At 38.6% G+C, this 18786-nt stretch overlaps 1 protein-coding gene across 1 annotated transcript; it reads left to right on the top strand.

Annotated features, from left to right (window-relative positions):
• Positions 1–5602: 5602 nt before the first annotated feature.
• Positions 5603–17341, top strand: LOC102208081 (MAM and LDL-receptor class A domain-containing protein 1). The gene is made up of 18 exons (XM_005742591.2): positions 5603–5629; positions 6005–6172; positions 6456–6653; positions 6764–6872; positions 8086–8208; positions 8295–8394; positions 8580–8739; positions 8868–8964; positions 9110–9253; positions 9879–10066; positions 10367–10532; positions 11172–11390; positions 11494–11672; positions 12792–13029; positions 14798–14957; positions 15060–15174; positions 16530–16647; positions 17244–17341. The coding sequence occupies exons 1-18, from the start codon at positions 5603–5605 to the stop codon at positions 17339–17341; spliced, it is 2607 nt and encodes an 868-aa protein (XP_005742648.2).
• Positions 17342–18786: the final 1445 nt, after the last annotated feature.

Raw genomic sequence — 18786 nt, 5'->3', positions numbered from 1 at the left:
TCACCAATCTGTGTTGATTTCTGGTATCACATGCTCGGGCCTTCAGTGTCAAACCTGGATCTGCTGGTTCAAACAGTATGTAACCTTTTTAACACAACTGAACCTTCAGTTTCAGGCTGTGCTTTATATCATCTTCAGATTTCTTCACATTCCTTTACATAATTTTTTCTAGCAATCATCTGAACTCTTAGTTTGGACTCGTCGGGGAACGCAGAATCCAGAGTGGATGAATGCGAAAGTAACTCTCAGCATGAATGACATAGTACAGGTAAACCTCACCTTGCCATAAAAATGTCAGTCAATTTTCAAGTTATTTTTTAGCTTCTGACTCTGAATAGAAATGTCCCTAATTCAGAAACATTTAATGTAGCACTTTGACAGCATTAAACTTTGCATCATCCTTAATTCACAGATTGTGTTTAGTGGTCAAAGAGACACCAGCAGTCAAGGATTCATTGCTATTGATGATGTTAAAGTTAGAGAGGGGGCCTGCAGTAATCACGGTATGTAAACATTAACTCAGTACTCCCAGTTATCATCAAATAACATCAAATCAATATCAAATAAATAAATAAAATAAAACTTTGCAACCTTTTTGTTTTAAACACTATTTAGATGTGTGTGGGTTTGACTCGGACTTGTGTGGCTTTGAGAATGATGTGAGTCATTTGGGTCGCTGGATTCGCAGAAAAGGAACAAAGCATCATGTGGATCACACATATGGAACTGAGAATGGTGAGTGCTGAACTGTGGCACAGTGCCACTGCACAATGCGGGATTAACAGAGCTGAGCAGTCATGGTCTCACTCCTACAGGACAATATTTATGCTGTAACTATAATGGTAATATATTGTAAGTCCTAAGTTTGTCCCTTGATATCAACTTGTGGATCAGAGCTCTACAATAATAAGTCACAATAAAAATGCGACTCATCATCTTGTAAAATAATTATCAAGAAGGAGTATGTTGCATAATGTAACACATTGTTTTAATGCGAAAATACTGCATAGCTTTATTACTCAATCCAATCATCTGTATTTGATGTGTTATATCTAATATTTCATACAACTCTATTTAAAAAAAAGGATTCTGTTACTTAACAGGCCTGCAGGATTATCGAGGTGTAGGCTCTTTTTTTAGCTAATCCTCTGCAGTGTTTGACACCTTTTAGATGGCAGCTAAAGCTTAGGCGGCTGTTACAGACAATATAATACAATACAATATTTTACCACTGAAGCAGGAATGTTATAAATTGCCATAAGCTGATTTTCACAATCAGTCATAAGTTCAACAAATTGTCTGAAAGTAGCAGCATTGTTCTCTGCCTCAGATTTTAGTCATCGTTTCTCAGAAATGTCCCAGTCAACAGTCGTCTTTGCATTTTTGTCACAAAACAAATTTTGTTTTTATAGGTTTCTACATGATGGTAACATCAAATTCTACACAGGATGAGATCGCTGAGCTGTTCACACCAGATTTACCTTCAGCTAAAGAAATGTGTGTGCGCTTCTGGTGAGTTCAAAGATCCATCACAGATTTACAATTGGAGGTTGAAGACTGGTGCACATATTACTGTACACTTAATGTAAATGTACTATTTTTAGGTACTGGTTACCCACAGACTCCTCTAGCAACCTCGCTATCCATATAAGACAAAGCGCAGAAGTTGGTGATGTCCTCTGGCAGCAGACTGGAGGGCTCTCTGCAGGGTGGGAGGTGGCAGAGGTCACGGTGTCATCACCTACAAAATTCAATGTAAAAGCATTTGTTTTCTTTTCTGACAATCAGACAGTCTTTTTCTTCCATTATGTTTCATTTTGTATTTTTCTTTATCTTCTGTGGGAATTCTACCTAAAACAGCTGTGTTGCTTGATCAGGTGGTGTTTAAGGCTGTTCATGTGCATGGCACGAATACCACAGTGAAAATTGATGACTTTTCTGTGAGGGACGGAGCCTGTGGTCCTCCGGGTAGCTGTGACTTTGAGTCTGGACAATGCACCTGGGTCAACATCCTCCAAGAAGACGGACATGACTGGGTGCTGGCCAGAGGAGGCTTCCACGGTCCACCAACAGACCATACCACTCAGACCTCGGAGGGTACGGCCTTAAACAAGGATTACTGAGTCAAGGTTTTAGCCACAAAAATGTGATATACAGGGGGAAAAAAACTAGATAAGCCAACAGTTCTCTTTGATACATTTGGATAAAGATTCTTACATGTTGGGTTGGTTTTCCATCGTCTTGCAAGACTTGCTACAGGACTTACAAGGATTTATATGACCTCCATTGCATTTTAGTCTGATGATATCAGCTTTTTGAGCCTTTTAGGGAGATTTGCATGCACATTTTGCATATTTGTGCATATTGAATAAAACAATCAAGAAACCACTCTTGGTTTAGAAAGAATTTATTTTGGTTCAAATTCTAGTGGCTGACAGCTCAGTTTTTCATTGATATCCACATTGGCATAGACAGTATTCTGACTTATTTAAAATACATTTAAATCCTTAAAACTGCACTGACCAACATTTTTTATTTGCTTACATATTTTATGTATAATATTAAAGTGGTGACTCTTGGGATTCCCATCAGCTCTGCACTACTTAAATGTCTTCTAGCTGACACTAGCGTTACGGTTTAGGCTCACCCTTACTGCTCCTATCTGCCTTACAAATAGCTGAAGCTAAACACTCAGAAAGTCAACCAATGGTGTGGATTTCAGTTCCCAGTGAACATTTTGTCTTTGTTTGAAGTTTCAAAATGTGACAGATGGTGTGAATCATCTGAAACTTAGTTAATTATAATCAAAAACTGCTGATGTTGCAACCTGTTGATGTTGCAACCTGATCTGTGTGAACTGAAGTTAATTTTTAACTGACATAACATAGTTACTTGAAACATACTTCTCTTTTTTTATCCCTGACTTATGTCCTGTTGCTGACCTAACCTCCTCCCTGACTACATGTAATGTTTCTAAATTCTAGATGCTCTCTATTTATAAATATCTACACTTTAACAACTGCATTAATATCATTAGAAAATAATATGTTTAATCTTTTAACATTTATCCGGGTGTACCCCAAGTTTGAATTATTAAAACAACAAAAGGAGCAGCATTAAATATTAACTGTATTTATTTATTGTGTGAATTTTGTTTTCTTTTTGCATGGAGGTCGGTTCTTGTTGAGCTCGTCACCAAACCAAAGTCACAGCAGTGTTGCACAGGTAGTGTCTGAATGGATCCAACTTAAAGACACCACGTCCTGTCTCACTTTATGGTACCACATGGACAACAGGTCAGCAAAAAAAAATCAGGTTGCACTTTATCCTGTTTATCTTGTGTAGTTTCCTCACTGACTTCCTCAAGAAGTGTGCACAAATGTCGTGAATCACCTGCTTTACTTTGTGCAAGACTGAGAATATTCTGTGGCAGAGTTCAGTTTGTTCCAAAAAGAGTTGCACTACCAACAGTGAAACCAGCAGCCTTTTAACCCTGTAGCAGAAAGATGCCATTATTAGTTTTGGAAATGAAAAGTGTACATTTCTTGGTTTTAACAAGAATCTCTCTTTTTTTTCTCTCAACTAAAACAATTTTCCTGTTGTCCATCAGCAACTCCGGGACTTTGCAGGTGTTCATACGTTCAGGGCCGTCAGACGAGGATCTGATGTTCCACAGTAACAGCAGTGAGAGCCGCTGGGGCAAGTTCTCTCGGTCTGTAGAAACGTCCAAACCTTTCCAGGTATTCCAAACAGATTTAGCTGTTACATTAGAACCCAGGAATATTATATACATATTTACATGCTCTCTCAAAAACAGCTGCTGATCGAGGCAGAGACTAGCAGAGGATTCATTGCCATTGATGACATTGGTCTCACACCAGGCCTCTGTCAAGGTACAGCTATTCTTTTTTTTTTTTGTTGCATTCCCTTTTTTCTTAGTAAAGCAAGTTACAGAAAATATTTTGTTTTCTTTCTGACACAGTTAATGAAACAGATTTGGGGTTTGTGGGTTGCTCGTTTGAGAATGGCACATGTAACTGGGAGGACATCGGTGTTGGCCAGTGTCGGTGGATGAGAGGAAGGAACGTTACTGGGAATACAGGACCACCCGTGGACCACACTCTGGGCACTAATCTAGGCAAGGCCAAATACACACACTAAAGATATAATAATACATTTACACCAAGCGTCAAATCAAACTGTCTCAGATTACTTTTCCTAAACCTGGACTCTTCTTACAATCTCAGCCGGCTTTTGTCTTTTTGTACAATTTGTACAGTCTTAGCAACACTTGTGTTTATGCAGTTTCACACTGAGGTAAGTGTAGACAATCAGCAGTTTTAAGTAGGTTCTGATCTGATGCGTCCAGGTTGGTACATGGCAGTGGAACCTAACCAGGGTGATCAAATGAGCCCTGCTACCCTCCAGAGTCCCCTTATGAAACAGGCCAGCACCACCTGCATACTGCACTTCTTCTACAACATGTATGGGGAGGGTATGTTTATAAGATCTATGTCTTCAGCAAATAAATAAATAAATAAATAATACAATTCAAAAAATTTATTCCAACCTTTGCAACAATCAATCAATCAACAGATACAGAAGAGCTGAACGTGCTACTGAAGGAGGGATCCAGGACCACCAGGCTGTGGTGGTTATCTGGTAACCACGGAGATTCATGGCAACACGGTGAAGTAACGATTGGCAGAATACCTCAGGACTTCACCATCCTGTTTGAGGCCTCCAGGACCTTCGATATGCCCGGATACATCACTATTGATGATGTGGACTTCACCAACTGCAGCTTGCCTGGTAGGCTACCTGCTCACCCTGTGCGCTCTGATGTCCTCTTTACTACTTTGTTCCTTCTGGACTTTTATTTTTTATCTTTTTAAAAATTATTATTAGAGCCACAGCCTCAGTGTCCTGAGGGTGTGTTCACATGCAACAACAGCGTGTGTGTGGACACCAACCATGTCTGTGACTTCAGCGATGATTGTGGGGACTGGTCTGATGAAAACAACTGTGGTGAGAAAAGAAAAATGCTCTGTGGTAGATTTTGTACTTGGAAACTGAATTTTTGTATTAATTACATTTATTTTTTTAATTATTCACTTCTTTCTTTATCTGCTAATCACGTAGCGCTACAAGGTGTGTTGGAGCGCTGCAGCTTCGAACACGGCCTGTGTTCCTGGGCAGCAAGCGATGTGGACACACCCGGAGCTGAGTGGACATATCACAAAGGAGAGGACGCCTGGCCCCACCACGGACCTCACAGGGACCACACACAAAATTCTGATGCAGGTCTAAGAGTTAAAGTCTGAATTATCTTTGCTTTGAATCAGTAATGCTATGATTTACTTTAGTTTTTAATTCCGTCTTATCCAAACAGGTCACTACATTATACCTGGAACTCACCTGAGTGCAAGTGGCGAGACATCAGAGATTCTGTCCAAAACTTTATTGCCCAGCTTTAATTGCAAAGTGAGTTTACTGTATGTAAATTAAAGTGTTGTTTACAGAAAAACACCACCTTGTGTTTTTTTGGGTACTGGCAAGTCATGTCACAAAGTTACATAAAAGCTAAAAAAAAATCACCAAAATGTCAAATGGGGAGAAAAAGCAGGCAGTTAATAAGCTTTTAATAAACTGCAGTGGTTTCATTAATACAGATAATAACAGCTGATGGGGGCAAAATCTTGACAGATTGACAAACTGCAGGAGATAATAATAATAACCTTTGATGTATTTAATAGCATCTATATGAAGCACTTATGGGGCACAGTACAAATAAAACTGCTGAACACTTCTGTAATTATACTACAGTAATAACAATGCTTATCTACACATATTTTTATTACCTTTCTGATTCTTATCTTGAGTAATTGCAGTAAAGTATTAACTACTCCTGCAGGTTGCTGAGTCTACAAGAATTCTTTAGCAAACACCATCCTGTCGTCAGCCCGTTCTTTTTATGCTCACGGTGCTGTTGTAATACTTTCAGGTGAGATTCTTCTACTTCAGCCTGAATGATGCTTCAGGCCGACTGACTGCACAGTCCAGGACTCTACGGTCCGGTAGTGACGACAGAGTTTTATGGACCAGGGAAGCATCACAAAGCTACAGCTGGCAGAGAGCCGAGGTTACGTTGTCCTCCGCAGCCAGCAGCAAGGTTAGTGAGGACACAAGCAGTTAATTGAATGGCAGCCGCTGCCTCATGTGTATAAATGCTGTTAGACATCAACTTAAATAATAGCCTTAAATCCCTGAAGCTTACAGACATTATTGAAATTATAAGACCAAGAAGACTGTTGAGGCCTTTGCATAAAAGTGAAAGTATCTGTAGACGAATGAATACTTCTTATATGTACAATACAATTATGTGTTGTATCAGAGCAGTTCCCTGGCAGAATAATAGCTAAAAGGCCACAGTCTAATCTCTGTTTTATCCTCAGATTGTCTTTAGGTATGAGCTCGGCGACGGTCTCAGAGGTCTGGTTGCACTGGACGATGTATCTTTCTCCAGGGATTGTGTATTTGACCCCGACAACAGCGAGCTACCTGACCTGTCGTCAACCTCTGCCCCACCATCAACCTCTAACACACCCACTTCTCCACACTTGACCTCTACTGCACCAATAAACCCCTGTCAGGTAAGCTGCAGAATCTGACTTTATTTCTGTGATAGCAAACTTAGGAAACATAAATTATAAACAAGTCTAAATACACAGTGGGTATTTGTCTCTTTTTTTTCCTGATGCAGGATAATGAGTTTTTTTGCTGGCAGTCACAGGGAAAAGTGTGTATTCTGGCTACCTTACAATGTGACTATCATCTAGACTGCCCGCAGGGGGAAGATGAAGCCGGCTGTGGTGAGAGCTGCATATTGTATTCAGTGTTTCTAAGTTTGTCTTGAAAAAAGTGTTATTATCAAAGTTGTGGCAAAAATCCATTTAATCACTGTTTTTCCTGAATGTGGCTAGTTGGAGAGGTCATTTAAAACAGTAACGCTGCCATAAAGTACACTTCTGTAGTCCTCTGAATGCTAATGTTGCCTACTGCGACAGTCCTTAAAAAAATTCCTCCTTTGCAATGGTTAAAATGGTTTATTCATCCCATTTTAAAGCCTGCATGTTGTGGTGCTGCTGAATTTCATTATTAGTGTTTTTACATTTTGACAGTAAATATGGTAGAGTAAATATTACCAAACAGTATTATGAAATTTCACTCTTACTTACAGTGTTTATCCACTGTATAAAGATAGTTTTATTCTCAGGCTTTTTTTTATGCCAAATATTCATTTTTTTTAAGCCGTGCTGTATAAAAAAGAAGCACTGGAATAGTTGGGAAAGTTTTCATAAGCGCAAGAAATCAGATACAGATGGACTCTGCATAGAAATGAGTTGCACACTTATCCCCAAACAGGTCATGTGCAATTTCAGCGCCAATGAAAGAAGAAATTTAAGTCCTCGCACACTTATGCAGTGTTGTGATTTGTAAGCCTTGATGACAATTTCAGTGCTTTGACATAACCCTAAATAGGCTGTTTGTGCTAGAAAACCCTCCAATGTGGTTGAATTATAACAATTCTGCAAAGAAGAGTGGGTCAAAATTCCTCCACAGCAATGTGAACGATTCATTGCCAGTTATCGCAAACGCTTCGCTGCCAAGGGTGGTGACTTACAGTTATTAGGTTTAAGGGGTGAGTACTTTTCATATATGGGAGACTAGTAGGTTTGCATAGCTTTTATTCCCTTAATAAATGAAATCATCAAAACTGCCTTTTGAACTCAGGAAGGGGGAAAAACGTTTTCACAGCACTGTAATTGCCACCAAAACCTCTTGTATGCCTTTAACAGGAGTAAACTGGATCAGTTATGCTCTTCTTTCTTTTGAGGCTTGTGTTTGGGCCCAGCACCTGTTTTTTCTTTGGCCGTGATGACCATGAATATTGTGACTGTTTTATCAGCAGAAATTCCTTTGGCTGACGCACCTGCATACAACACAAAATCTTTTAAAAGCGGTTTACTTCTCTCGAGCGAGTGATTTCCACAGCAGTGTTACATCTTGATTTGAACCCTTCAGGTCCGTGCACATTTGAGAATGATCAGTGCCGATGGACTGATGTTAGCGATGGACAGAGCAAGTGGCAGAGGCAGCGAGCCAGTAACAACACTGAGCCACCCACTGATCACACTGCAGACACAGGTGGCTGTTATTGAGTAGTTCATTGATGTTATTGTCATAGCTTCACTTCACAGCGTGTTTAATCACCAGGTGTCTGTTATTCTCAGGCTACTACATGAGAGTTAATTTCAGTAAGGGGTCTACACAGAGTGAAGCTCAACTCCAGAGTCCCCCGCTGTCTCCTTCGTCCCCCTACTGCCAGATTCGGTAAGCAGTGATGCGCAGACAAATGATCGCGTCAAACCTGGTTATTTTGATGGATATATTTGATGGATATGTCCGTGTATGAATTGCTCAATGCTTCAAAGCTCCCCTCCCCTCTTTCTACCATGCAAGTGTCTTCCCAATCCAACGCTCTCTCTGCTTCTTGCTTCCTTCTTTCCTACACACAGGTTTCACTTCCACATCAGTGCAGAGAGCGCTGGGTCACTCAGAGTGCTTATGCAGCAAGCTGGAGGGAGTGAAGCAATCTTGTGGTCACGTAGTCACAGCACCGTCTCTCATTGGAGCCCAGAGCATCTGCCTCTCGGCCTGCACCAGCAGCCTTATAAGGTGTTTGATTTTGCCTCCTCTCAACAATGAAAATTGTACACGGGAAGCAATGAGAACAAATGAGTTTCATATAATAATAAATAATAAATACTAATCATTAAAAAGTGCCTGACCATTTTTGTCACCAGGTTTTGTTCAGTGGCGTGAATAATGCAGCTGCTTCTCATGTTGTTGCTGTGGATGATATCTCTTTCCTAAACTGTGAAAAATCCTACCAACCTCCAGGTACATAAAGTTAATTCAAAGTGACTGTTAGTGAATATATAACATGAGAGGTAGGGGAATGAGTGTGGTGCATGTATCATTTTATATCCATTTTTGTGCCATGTTCAGACTTCCAGGATTATTTTTGTTTTCCTTCCCTTCTCAGCTCTGGCGTCCTTTGGCTGTTCTTTTGAAGATGGTCTGTGTGCTTGGGTTCAGGGGGCTGAGGATCAGCTGGACTGGCTTAGCGGGGCAGGTCCCACTCAAACCTCTAACACCGGGCCTGCAGGAGACCACACCAGCAGCAAAGGTCCTTTTACCTCATGCTAAACTTTCATTATGCTAGTCTGTATATTTATGCAAGTGCCAGATGCCTTGTGTCCTTCAAGGCTGGCCTTTGTAACCTTTGCTGAGCATCAGCCACTGTAACCACAAGTGATCATTAATGCAAATTGACTGTTGACATTATAACAAGTAGAACTGAGTGAACAGGACAGACTGAGTAATGTCCATCACAAAATGGCAGAATGCACATAAAAGACAAATCCTGCAAGACTAACTGCAAGATGGTGCATCTTAATTCCACAGTTAAAGCTTAAAATTGATTAACTGGGGAGTTTTCATAAATTGTTATAAACATTAGCTTAGTTTTTGGGACTAGATAACCAAAAAGAAATAGTATTGTATTGCTTGAAGCAGTGGCATGATACATAAAATTATAGTCTTACAAAATGTCTATTTCTTTTTACCTTTAGCATTTCTCAAATTTTGGTTTCTAAAATTCTCTCTTTAAACTTTTTATGGCTCAGTGTGACACAATGTGAAAGTGGAGCATCACTCCTCACATGCCACATATGCAAGCTTAGGACATAAGTTGCAAATTTATTTTTATTAAAAGGTTGAGACCTTGAAGTTGTCTTGTTTTTGTTTCACAGGGAAATACCTTTACATCGAGAGTTCCTCACCGAGCATAAAGGGTGATTCAGCCCAGCTGAAGTCTTCACTGCTTCCACCTGCTGGTGAAAAAGGATACTGTTTTTCATTTTGGTACCACATGTTTGGAGCCACTGTGGGTTCCCTCAAGATGTTCCTGCAAACATCTGATCCCTTAGAGAAAACTCTGGTAAAAATATGCATGAAATTAGTCATTTTCTCAATTTGTTTTATCCAGTGAACGCCAAAAAATATGGCAGAGGCCTTAAGAAGGCCACTTAGGTTTTTTTTCCCTTTTTGTTAGTCATGCCGTTTTAGTCTGGACACGTTACTTCCCTTTACTGCAGGAAAAAAAAAGGAAAAAAAACGTCTGTGTGGCCGATTGAGAAATATTTGCGGCTGTTTCCACTGTGTTTTTCTCTGTGTTATTATACTTTTCACATTCTTGTGAAATGCTGATTGCAAAATCACATTAATGTCTTTCCTGTAGGTGTGGCAAAAATCAGGAAACCAAGGAGATGAGTGGCTGCAGGTTCAGAGCCATGTGAACCTGCAGAAAGTCCACCAGGTTGTTCTGGAGGCAGCAGTGGGGGGAGAGGCTGGAGACATAGCTATCGATGACATCTCCTTGAGTCCTGGAGCATGTCCTGTTTCTGGTAATGGAGCTGAAAATGATAAAAATTCCAAGCAACCACATTAATGTCTGTTATTTGCTATTTTTGCCACACATTATATTGTTCCTTTTCAGTTTACTAGCTGTATAGATCAAATAAAATGCTAAATGGGGGCGTAATAGTCATTTTGCAAGTATTCATTTTAAAAAAATGATGCAATAAGCGTATAAAAACATACCAGGTACTTCACGTGGGCATTTCAAGTTGCCCTGCCTCACACTCTCCTCTCCCCAGATACCAAAACAAGCCCTCCAAAATTTGTGAGGAAGCTGCCAAATTTCTATTTTGTCCTCTGTCAGCTGCATCTCTCTCTGATGTTTCAAACTTCCATCATCCCAACATCCACCCCTTGGCTCCAAAGAGATGTTTACTTAGGTTTAGACTCCAATTTCATTCATTTGCTCTATTAGATTTCAAACAGGAGCTCTCTGACCAAAATACATAATAGTTTAGCAGCTCACTGAAACTGCAGCAGAACTAGTCTTATCCAATGCACAAGGAGCACATATAGCTAACAAGCAGACAGTAATGTAATTAACTGCAACAGATATTACAGTGTTAATCAAAAACTGTCATGTCTAATGTCCTCAGATTAAGTTAAAATGTAATAATGTTGTACAGATTTGTGTGACTTTGAGGATGGGAGCTGTAACTGGGAGCAGCAAGCAGCCGGTGATTCTGAGTGGATCAGACATCAGGGATATACTCACAACCCTTACACAGGACCGGAGAGCGACCACACCACCAGCACACCTACGGGTCACTACTTCTACCTGCCTTCATCGTCTACTGACCGAGCTGGCCAGAAAGCTGCAATGTTTTCACCTCTGTACCCAGCGGGTGAGAGACTCAGCAGTATTTTTATATAATGCAGACAGGGGCCTGCGTTCAAACAGAGCCAAAACAGTTCAGGGGATTCAGATGTGGTTTTTTTGTCCTTCAGACAAAGGATCTTGCGTGCAGCTGTGGTACCACATGTATGGCAAAGGAATGGGGACACTAAATGTTTACCAGCAAAGTGAAGATGGGAAGGAAGCTCTGATTTTCTCTCAGACAGGAGACCAGGGCCTTCTGTGGAGGTTCGCTCAGGCTTCTCTTCTGCCTCGGCTTCATCCTTACAGAGTGAGTCACAAAGAGCCATCCAAGCTAGTGAACAGAGCAATTTAAGTCATCATTATTTAGTCCAGTGAGAAAATTAGTTTTGTGTATTCAGTACGTACAGAAGCAGAGGGCAGCGCTCCAGCTGTAAACCAATGCCTTGATCAGAGGCACAAAAACAGTTACATAAATAAACACGTGTGAACAAATAGATGCACAGACAACAAAAAAAGCACACAAGTAAAAGTACAGTGTCTAAATACATTTTTAATTTTTCACACTCAAATTTTGTCATTTCAGGGGGAAATATATTTATTTTAGTTGTTTTTATTCTAGATTTTTTCAACAGCTTTGCTTACTGGTAAAAACATCTTAGCTTCAGTAACTGAATTATTTTAAAAAGTAATAAATAGTTAAATGAGCTTCACCTTATTCTAATATAAAACATAGTTAATGCTTTTCTGTTAATTCAGTAATTATAAAATATTAGTACATTTTAATACAGGTTTAACCCTGCTGTGGGTCATTATGTCCCCATAATCAGTATTATTACTCACCACTGAGGTTGTTCTTTTTTTTTTGATGACACTGTACTTTCACTTCCACTACATTGTGGTATTGTTACACAAGTAAACTCTGGGAGTGTTTTTTTTTGTTACTACAACTGTATATATTTGTAAGCCATTTCCTTTATGTTGTTTTGATATGCTGCTTAATTTGACTGTGTTTAAACAACATCTGTAAATATTCAAAATAATGTAAGAGGTGTCATATTTTCATTTAATCTTTGTGTTGTGTAGAAAAAAGTCTGTTGTTTTTGTAAAATGGAGTTGAAACGCATGCACTAGTTGTTCTCCGAAAACACTAAAGTGTTTCCTGGTAATAATGTGGTGAATTAGAGTAATCTACAAAAAACAGAAGACCAATATTTCAAAACCTGATCACATAAAACTGCATAAACACGTATTACTGTGAGAGTTTATTTTCTTGGGCAGACAAAAATTGTGGCACGTTAATTGGTAACAGTACTTTGAGTGTACAACAGTGCAGTGTCACGGAAATGATACAAAAATATAAAATAACACTAAAATAACTCTTCCACTAAGATTTTTTAAAATCTGGTCTACATGCTTTGTGTCTCAGATTGTGGTGGAAGGTGTGAAGGCTGGCCCTACACAGGAGGGGGACATGGCTATTGATGATGTACAGCTGACTGATGATCAGTGTCCTCCTCGTGGATTTTGTGACTTTGAGGACACGATGTGTAGCTGGAGCAACCTGGGTGAAGGAGTCGACCAGGGAGACTGGCTCCGTGGCAGTGGTGGTTCCCCGAACCCACATACAGGACCCAGTGTGGATCACACTACTAATTCCACACAAGGTAGTAACTATTCCGGACAGAGACAAAAAGTAGATTTTACAGATGCATAAAAAACACAATTGCCATGAGCAGTGTTGGTCAAGTTACTTGAAAAAAGTAATCAGTAACTAATTACTGATTACTTCCCCAAAAAATCCCATTACTTTACTGATTACTTATTTTCAAAAGAAATTAATTACTTAGTTACTTCGTTACTTTTTAAAAACACAATTTACAACCTGAATAGGTGATAAAGCGATAGATCTTTCAGCCCAATTCTACTTATTTTTGCATAATCCATCATACAAAATGTAATCAAATGGAAAAGTCTCTATTTAAAACTTGTTTTATTAGTTTTAATCTTTTAACTTTATGCATCAAGCAAAAATTTAATTATATGTAAAATTCTCTGACTGGAAGAAATTAGTTTAACATTTAAACCTATTTTCTGCACATTCCAGAACATAAAATAAAATATTTTTTGTGTTTACACTCAGTCTTTCAAATAGATGCAAGTGAAACACAGTAGAAAATAAATAAAATCAAAGACTAGCAGCCCTATTGCTCTATTTTCACCTGTAAAGCAGGCGGAGGTTTACCCTGGTGCAGGTGTGCCACAGCAGTCAGTTGAAGAATCCATGAGTTTCTCTGTGAATTTCCCATTACGTGGTTGCGCACTAAGTGCTTGCTTGGAAGTTTAGGGGGTTTTTTCGCTGTAAAAAGAAGTTTTCTTCCCACGCACAATGGACACTAATGTTTTTGTCACTTTTTATGGAATCAAACTCAAAGTAAGGTCAGTACTTCGACGCTTTAAACGCTGCACACTCATACTGTCTCCTGCACTCGATATATTATCCTTTGTTGACCTGCACACAGCTGTTGTCACGAACGTCGCACTCGCTTACGTCACTGTCATGAGACATTCTCGCAAAAAAAAATCACGGTTTTAGTAACGCAGTAACGCAGCATGCTTACGGGAAAGTAACGGTAATCTAATTACCGTTTTTGCAATAGTAATCCCTTACTTTACTCGTTACCTGAAAAAAGTAATCGGATTACAAGTAACGCGTTACTGCCCATCTCTGGCCATGAGTTCAGTTATACAGCACGAGTGACTCAAGCAGCATTCATAAAGAATCATTGTGGGAATAAAGCACTTTACAATTATTGGCTCGTGAGAAATAGCAAATGAGCACTGACTGTTTGAACTTTCATGCATGAAACACTTGGCTCAGAAGCAGAAGCAAGCTGTAAACCAGACGACAAAACTGTTAGCAGGAGGTCACTTTTTACACAAGCAGCAAATATAGAGCTAAGTTTATTCAATGTTTGCATTAACCTGATGTTCTTGAATCTAACATTCACTTTTTTTTAACGTCTCTTTTGGGTCTCCTCTGGTCCTGGAGGAACCTGGAGGAGTTCTTAGTTGCCTGAGTCTATGATAGACTCCAGATATATAAAAAGATGAATTATATTAATTATAAATAGAATATAAATATTAATTGTAGCAGTTTTATTCACCAATAAGGTTCCACATAGAGACAGAATTGATTATATAGAATAATTTGTCATCGGTAGACTGTGTTTGGCCTAAAGGAAGTATACCATCCGATAAGATAAGATAAGATAAGATAAGATAAGATAAGATAAGATAAAAGGAACTTTATTTATCCTGAGGGAAATTCTTTTGTCGTTCATTATTTTGATATGCATGCTTGTTTGAAATCACAGTTTTTTATGACACTGGCTGCTATTGTTAATCTGAATGTGCTTGCTGTGTTTCCATCAGGTCACTATGTTTACGTGGACAGTTTTGTGGGTGAGTGGGGAGTCTCATCCTTCCTGGTCAGTGATGTTTTACAGCCCTCCACACGAGGGCACTGTCTCACATTCTGGTACCACATGTATGGAAACCATGTTGGGACTCTCCGTGTCTATATAAATAACAGGTAAATACTTCTGTCTGAAGATCATCAATATTAAACAATATTATTATACTAATGACATTTTCTGCATTACATAAAATAAATGGGTGTCGTCCTGTCTTGCAGGAAAATGCAGGCTGGTGGTGATGAAGTGGGCCTATTGAAGTGGACTGAAACAGGAAACAAGGGAGAAAAGTGGCAGATGGCAAATGTGTCTGTCACGCATGATGAAGCATTTTGGGTATTACTGAGCTTGTGATAAGTTTCATGTGGAGAAATACACAAAATATCTAAGTGAAAAATGAAATGTTGATTTTATATTGCAGCAGATTACATTACAGATTACTTACCATTACAGAGAAATGATTCACAGGTGGACACAAGTAACACATTTGGAACAAAAACTCTTATGACTGCTTTTTGATAAAGCCCATTAGCCAATTTTTATGATGACTGTCGACAAAGGCAGGAGTTGACTTTAGAAGTCTAAAATTACTCCATTTTAAAAATATATACATATAATAATAATAGGGGTATGGGTTGTACAGTGGTTACCCACTTTGTACCTATGGACGTAAACAAACCCAGGTCCTGGTGACTCAGGATTTAAACTATGTGCTTTTCAGATGTGGATCCCAGGGCCCCGCATCATATGAAAATGTTTCTGTTTAAAAAAAAAAGGCTTTGAGTGCTAGGTGAGAGTAATTGCTATATAAATTACTGCTGCATTATCACTACGTTTGATTTATTTGTTTTAACACTTACAGTTGTAATATTATATTCTTATGGTATATATTTAAAATTATGACTTATTTAGTTTCATCTTATTCAGCGTCACGACGTGGACGTGTGTATTGCACTGCTTTTGTCGTTATCAGTCGATGAACATTTGATGACCTGATTGCTCCTCGTGTTTTAACTTTGCTCTTTGATGCGTAACAGTTCTTCTCAGTTGGTTCTTTATAATATTTAATGATAATTTTACTTATGGATGGACAAAATGTTAATGTCAGTTTTTAAGGATTTTTATGCAAGCCCTTCATGAACCTCAGCATTAACAAAACACTGAAATATTAAACTAAAAGCAGCACTTAAGAGATTATGTATTTGAATGGGTTTACTGAGGATTTATATAATTTGTGGCTGAGTATTTCACTTTCTCTCAAAGCCTTCATTGTCTGGGGATTGTGACAGATGTCAGGAGCAAACGATTGAATTTATAGGCGATGGCATACATGCTGTAAATGCACTTGTATTTATTGTCTTTAAAACTTTATTTAAATTTAAATTACAGATTGTTTGTCATTACAGCAGTTCTTTTGTTAAACCTGCGACTCACCGACTTCATTCATGGAATTGAGCACTCATATACACCCATACAGTGATATACCAATCCCTTTAATTTAAGCAGTCTGGATCATAATTTTGTTTTTGCTAATTTTATTCTTCTTATGTGATTTGTACACAGTTGTGTGAGCTGAGAGGTGGGCAGCAGTATATATTTGACAGCTACATTGCCTCGCTACAGTCTGCTTCATGTTTTTTTTTTAGATATATATGTAACCTTTAAACTTCTTTCTCTTTCCTTCGCCACAGTTTGTGTTTGTGTATCAGCGAGGCAGGATGGCAGGTGGGGATGTTGCTCTTGATGATATCACCATCGTCCCAGGCAGCTGCTACACAGAGCCTCCCATTGATCACTCTGACAATAAGGGTAACTGTAAGCCGCCGGAGGATACTTCATAAATACGTCTTACTATTTTTTTTCATAGAAAACTAGAAGAAAATAATTTCTTGTACTGTGGAAAAATGCTTTTCTTTTGTAAAAATTGACAAATTATTTGTGGGTTTACATATTATCCCCAATGACCATAGCAAAATACCTACTTGCATTAATATTTGGGGCAGACACTGTCTCTTTTTTTTTCTTCTTTTGCACTTTATAGCACAGACTGCCAAGCAAGGTTTACTCCTAATTGTTCAAATTAAGATACTTTAAATGGGTCACGAATATTTATCATTTGATTTTGGCAGCTTGAAGTTAATTTTTAAAACAAATCAAACAGGACTAAACACTGAAAATCGATACATGTAATAGTTATATATGTCTAGGTTGTTTACCTCCACAGGACGGTGTGTATTTGACTAAACAATGACCAGACAGTGCTGCTCATTTATGTGCTTTTATCTGTCTTCACTGATAAGAAGAACATCTTTGAATATTGTCAGCTTCGTCTTTCAGAAAGTGAAATGTTGGAAAAACAGTCATCTGTTTGAATGTGCATTCATCATGGTTCTCTTTGTGTGCAGGTATGATTGTCGGCCTTGCAGTTGGGCTAATTGTTCTTGCTGGGATCATCATCTTTATCGTCCTTGTTATGCTGAACCAAAATCATAATAAAATGTAAATTTAACAACCGTGATTAGGGATTCAACATCAGGTGCACATTAATGATGATGGCTCATTTTTGATGTTCAATAACATTTGTACTTTGTGGTCAGGAATCAGCAGCTATTAGTGAACGATGACGATGCGATTAACCAGAACTCAGTGTTTGACCTGTATGACTGCAGAATAGATGTAAGTAAACATGGTGTGGTAACAGGAATCCTGTTTTTTTATCAGATTATTTAAATATGTTTCTTTTCAGGGCACGCAACATGGCACTGAATCTGACTTCTCCTTCTTTAACAAGATTTATGATCCATCGCCGCAAGCAAGGGAGGCCACCACTTCATCGACTGATGCTTAGGCCAGATGTTTTTCTGTCAAAGTAAATAAAATAAGTAAAATCGAAAGGATTTTTCTCTTTATTGAATAGATGTTAATTTCATGAAATCAAGTAAATTACGTTGGAATGTGCATGTGGGACTTTTCTCAGGAGAGAACATAATCAGTTAATTCCTTAAGTGTAGGATGCATCCCCCTGGTGGGCCCTGAAGATACTGCAGGTTGGCATAACAATCTTTTGCCTTTTAAATTATTCACATAAAAAAACAAAACAACACTAAAAGAAGACAGCCATTGTATTTAAAAATGAAGCATTACTCTTGATTTTCTGAACCATTTTCCCATCTTTAGCATTCACTTGTAACAGGAAAAACTAAAACAGGGGAAATGGCTATCAGGTGCAAGAAGTAAAGCTGCTGCCAGCAAGTCGAGACTAAATCAAAGTGAATCAGTGAAAAATACATTGAAGGAAATACTCTAGCTTCTGCCTGTGTGATGAGGTAAAACCTTTGCAAAAACTTATAGTATTCTTATTTTAGGAAACTATACATTTTCCTGTCATTGTGTAAGGGCACTTTTTCTATAAAGGATCTTATGATGTCCAAAAGCAGCAGCTTCTTTCAAGTCTTTTTATTAGACAAAGGTTTCAGTGCAATGTATAATACAAAGCACTTTCAGAATTTTTACATTCTAGTTCTCTCCTCGACCATTAAACAACAAAGAAAAACACACAACCAAACATAAAACAAACAAACAAAAATCAGGAACAATAGTCGTGGGCCTTTCAAAAAAAAAGTCCAGAAAAGGGGACCACAGTTTATAACATTTGTTTTTTGGCCCACAAGAGATTCAGGGTAGTGGCTCAGTTTCTGACCACATTACTGGGGTTTACTACAGTGTCAAGCTAATATACAGTGGTGCAGCGGTCTCCATTCCACATGTTTTCTATGGTTATATTAGCATCAAAATACACTTGAAGTGTTTGAAGTGCTACATGTAAAAGGTTTTCCTTATGGAGGATGCATATTTTCAAGAATGATGTTTGGTCCTGAGTTCACCCACTTTAACAACTGTGTCCATCTTGATTGTCCATGGGAAATATTCAATTATCAAAATAAAAAT

The sequence above is a fragment of the Pundamilia nyererei genome, unplaced genomic scaffold, assembly GCF_000239375.1.
Source record: "Pundamilia nyererei isolate P.nyererei 1_Seehausen unplaced genomic scaffold, PunNye1.0 scaffold00121, whole genome shotgun sequence".
NCBI lineage: Eukaryota > Metazoa > Chordata > Actinopteri > Cichliformes > Cichlidae > Pundamilia > Pundamilia nyererei.
Note: the sequence above shows the minus strand (reverse complement) of the source record. Positions and strands in the feature narration are given on the sequence as shown.

What these genes read in the sequence shown, in the direction of transcription:
- LOC102208081 (XM_005742591.2), top strand. Translation starts at nt 5,603, where the DNA reads ATGTCAAATGGGGAGAAAAAGCAGGCA. An exon ending in TGATCACACTGCAGACACAG is followed by an intron (nt 8,209 to 8,294) that starts GTGGCTGTTATT and finishes TGTTATTCTCAG; the next exon opens with GCTACTACATGAGAGTTAAT. An exon ending in ATCCCTTAGAGAAAACTCTG is followed by an intron (nt 10,067 to 10,366) that starts GTAAAAATATGC and finishes TCTTTCCTGTAG; the next exon opens with GTGTGGCAAAAATCAGGAAA.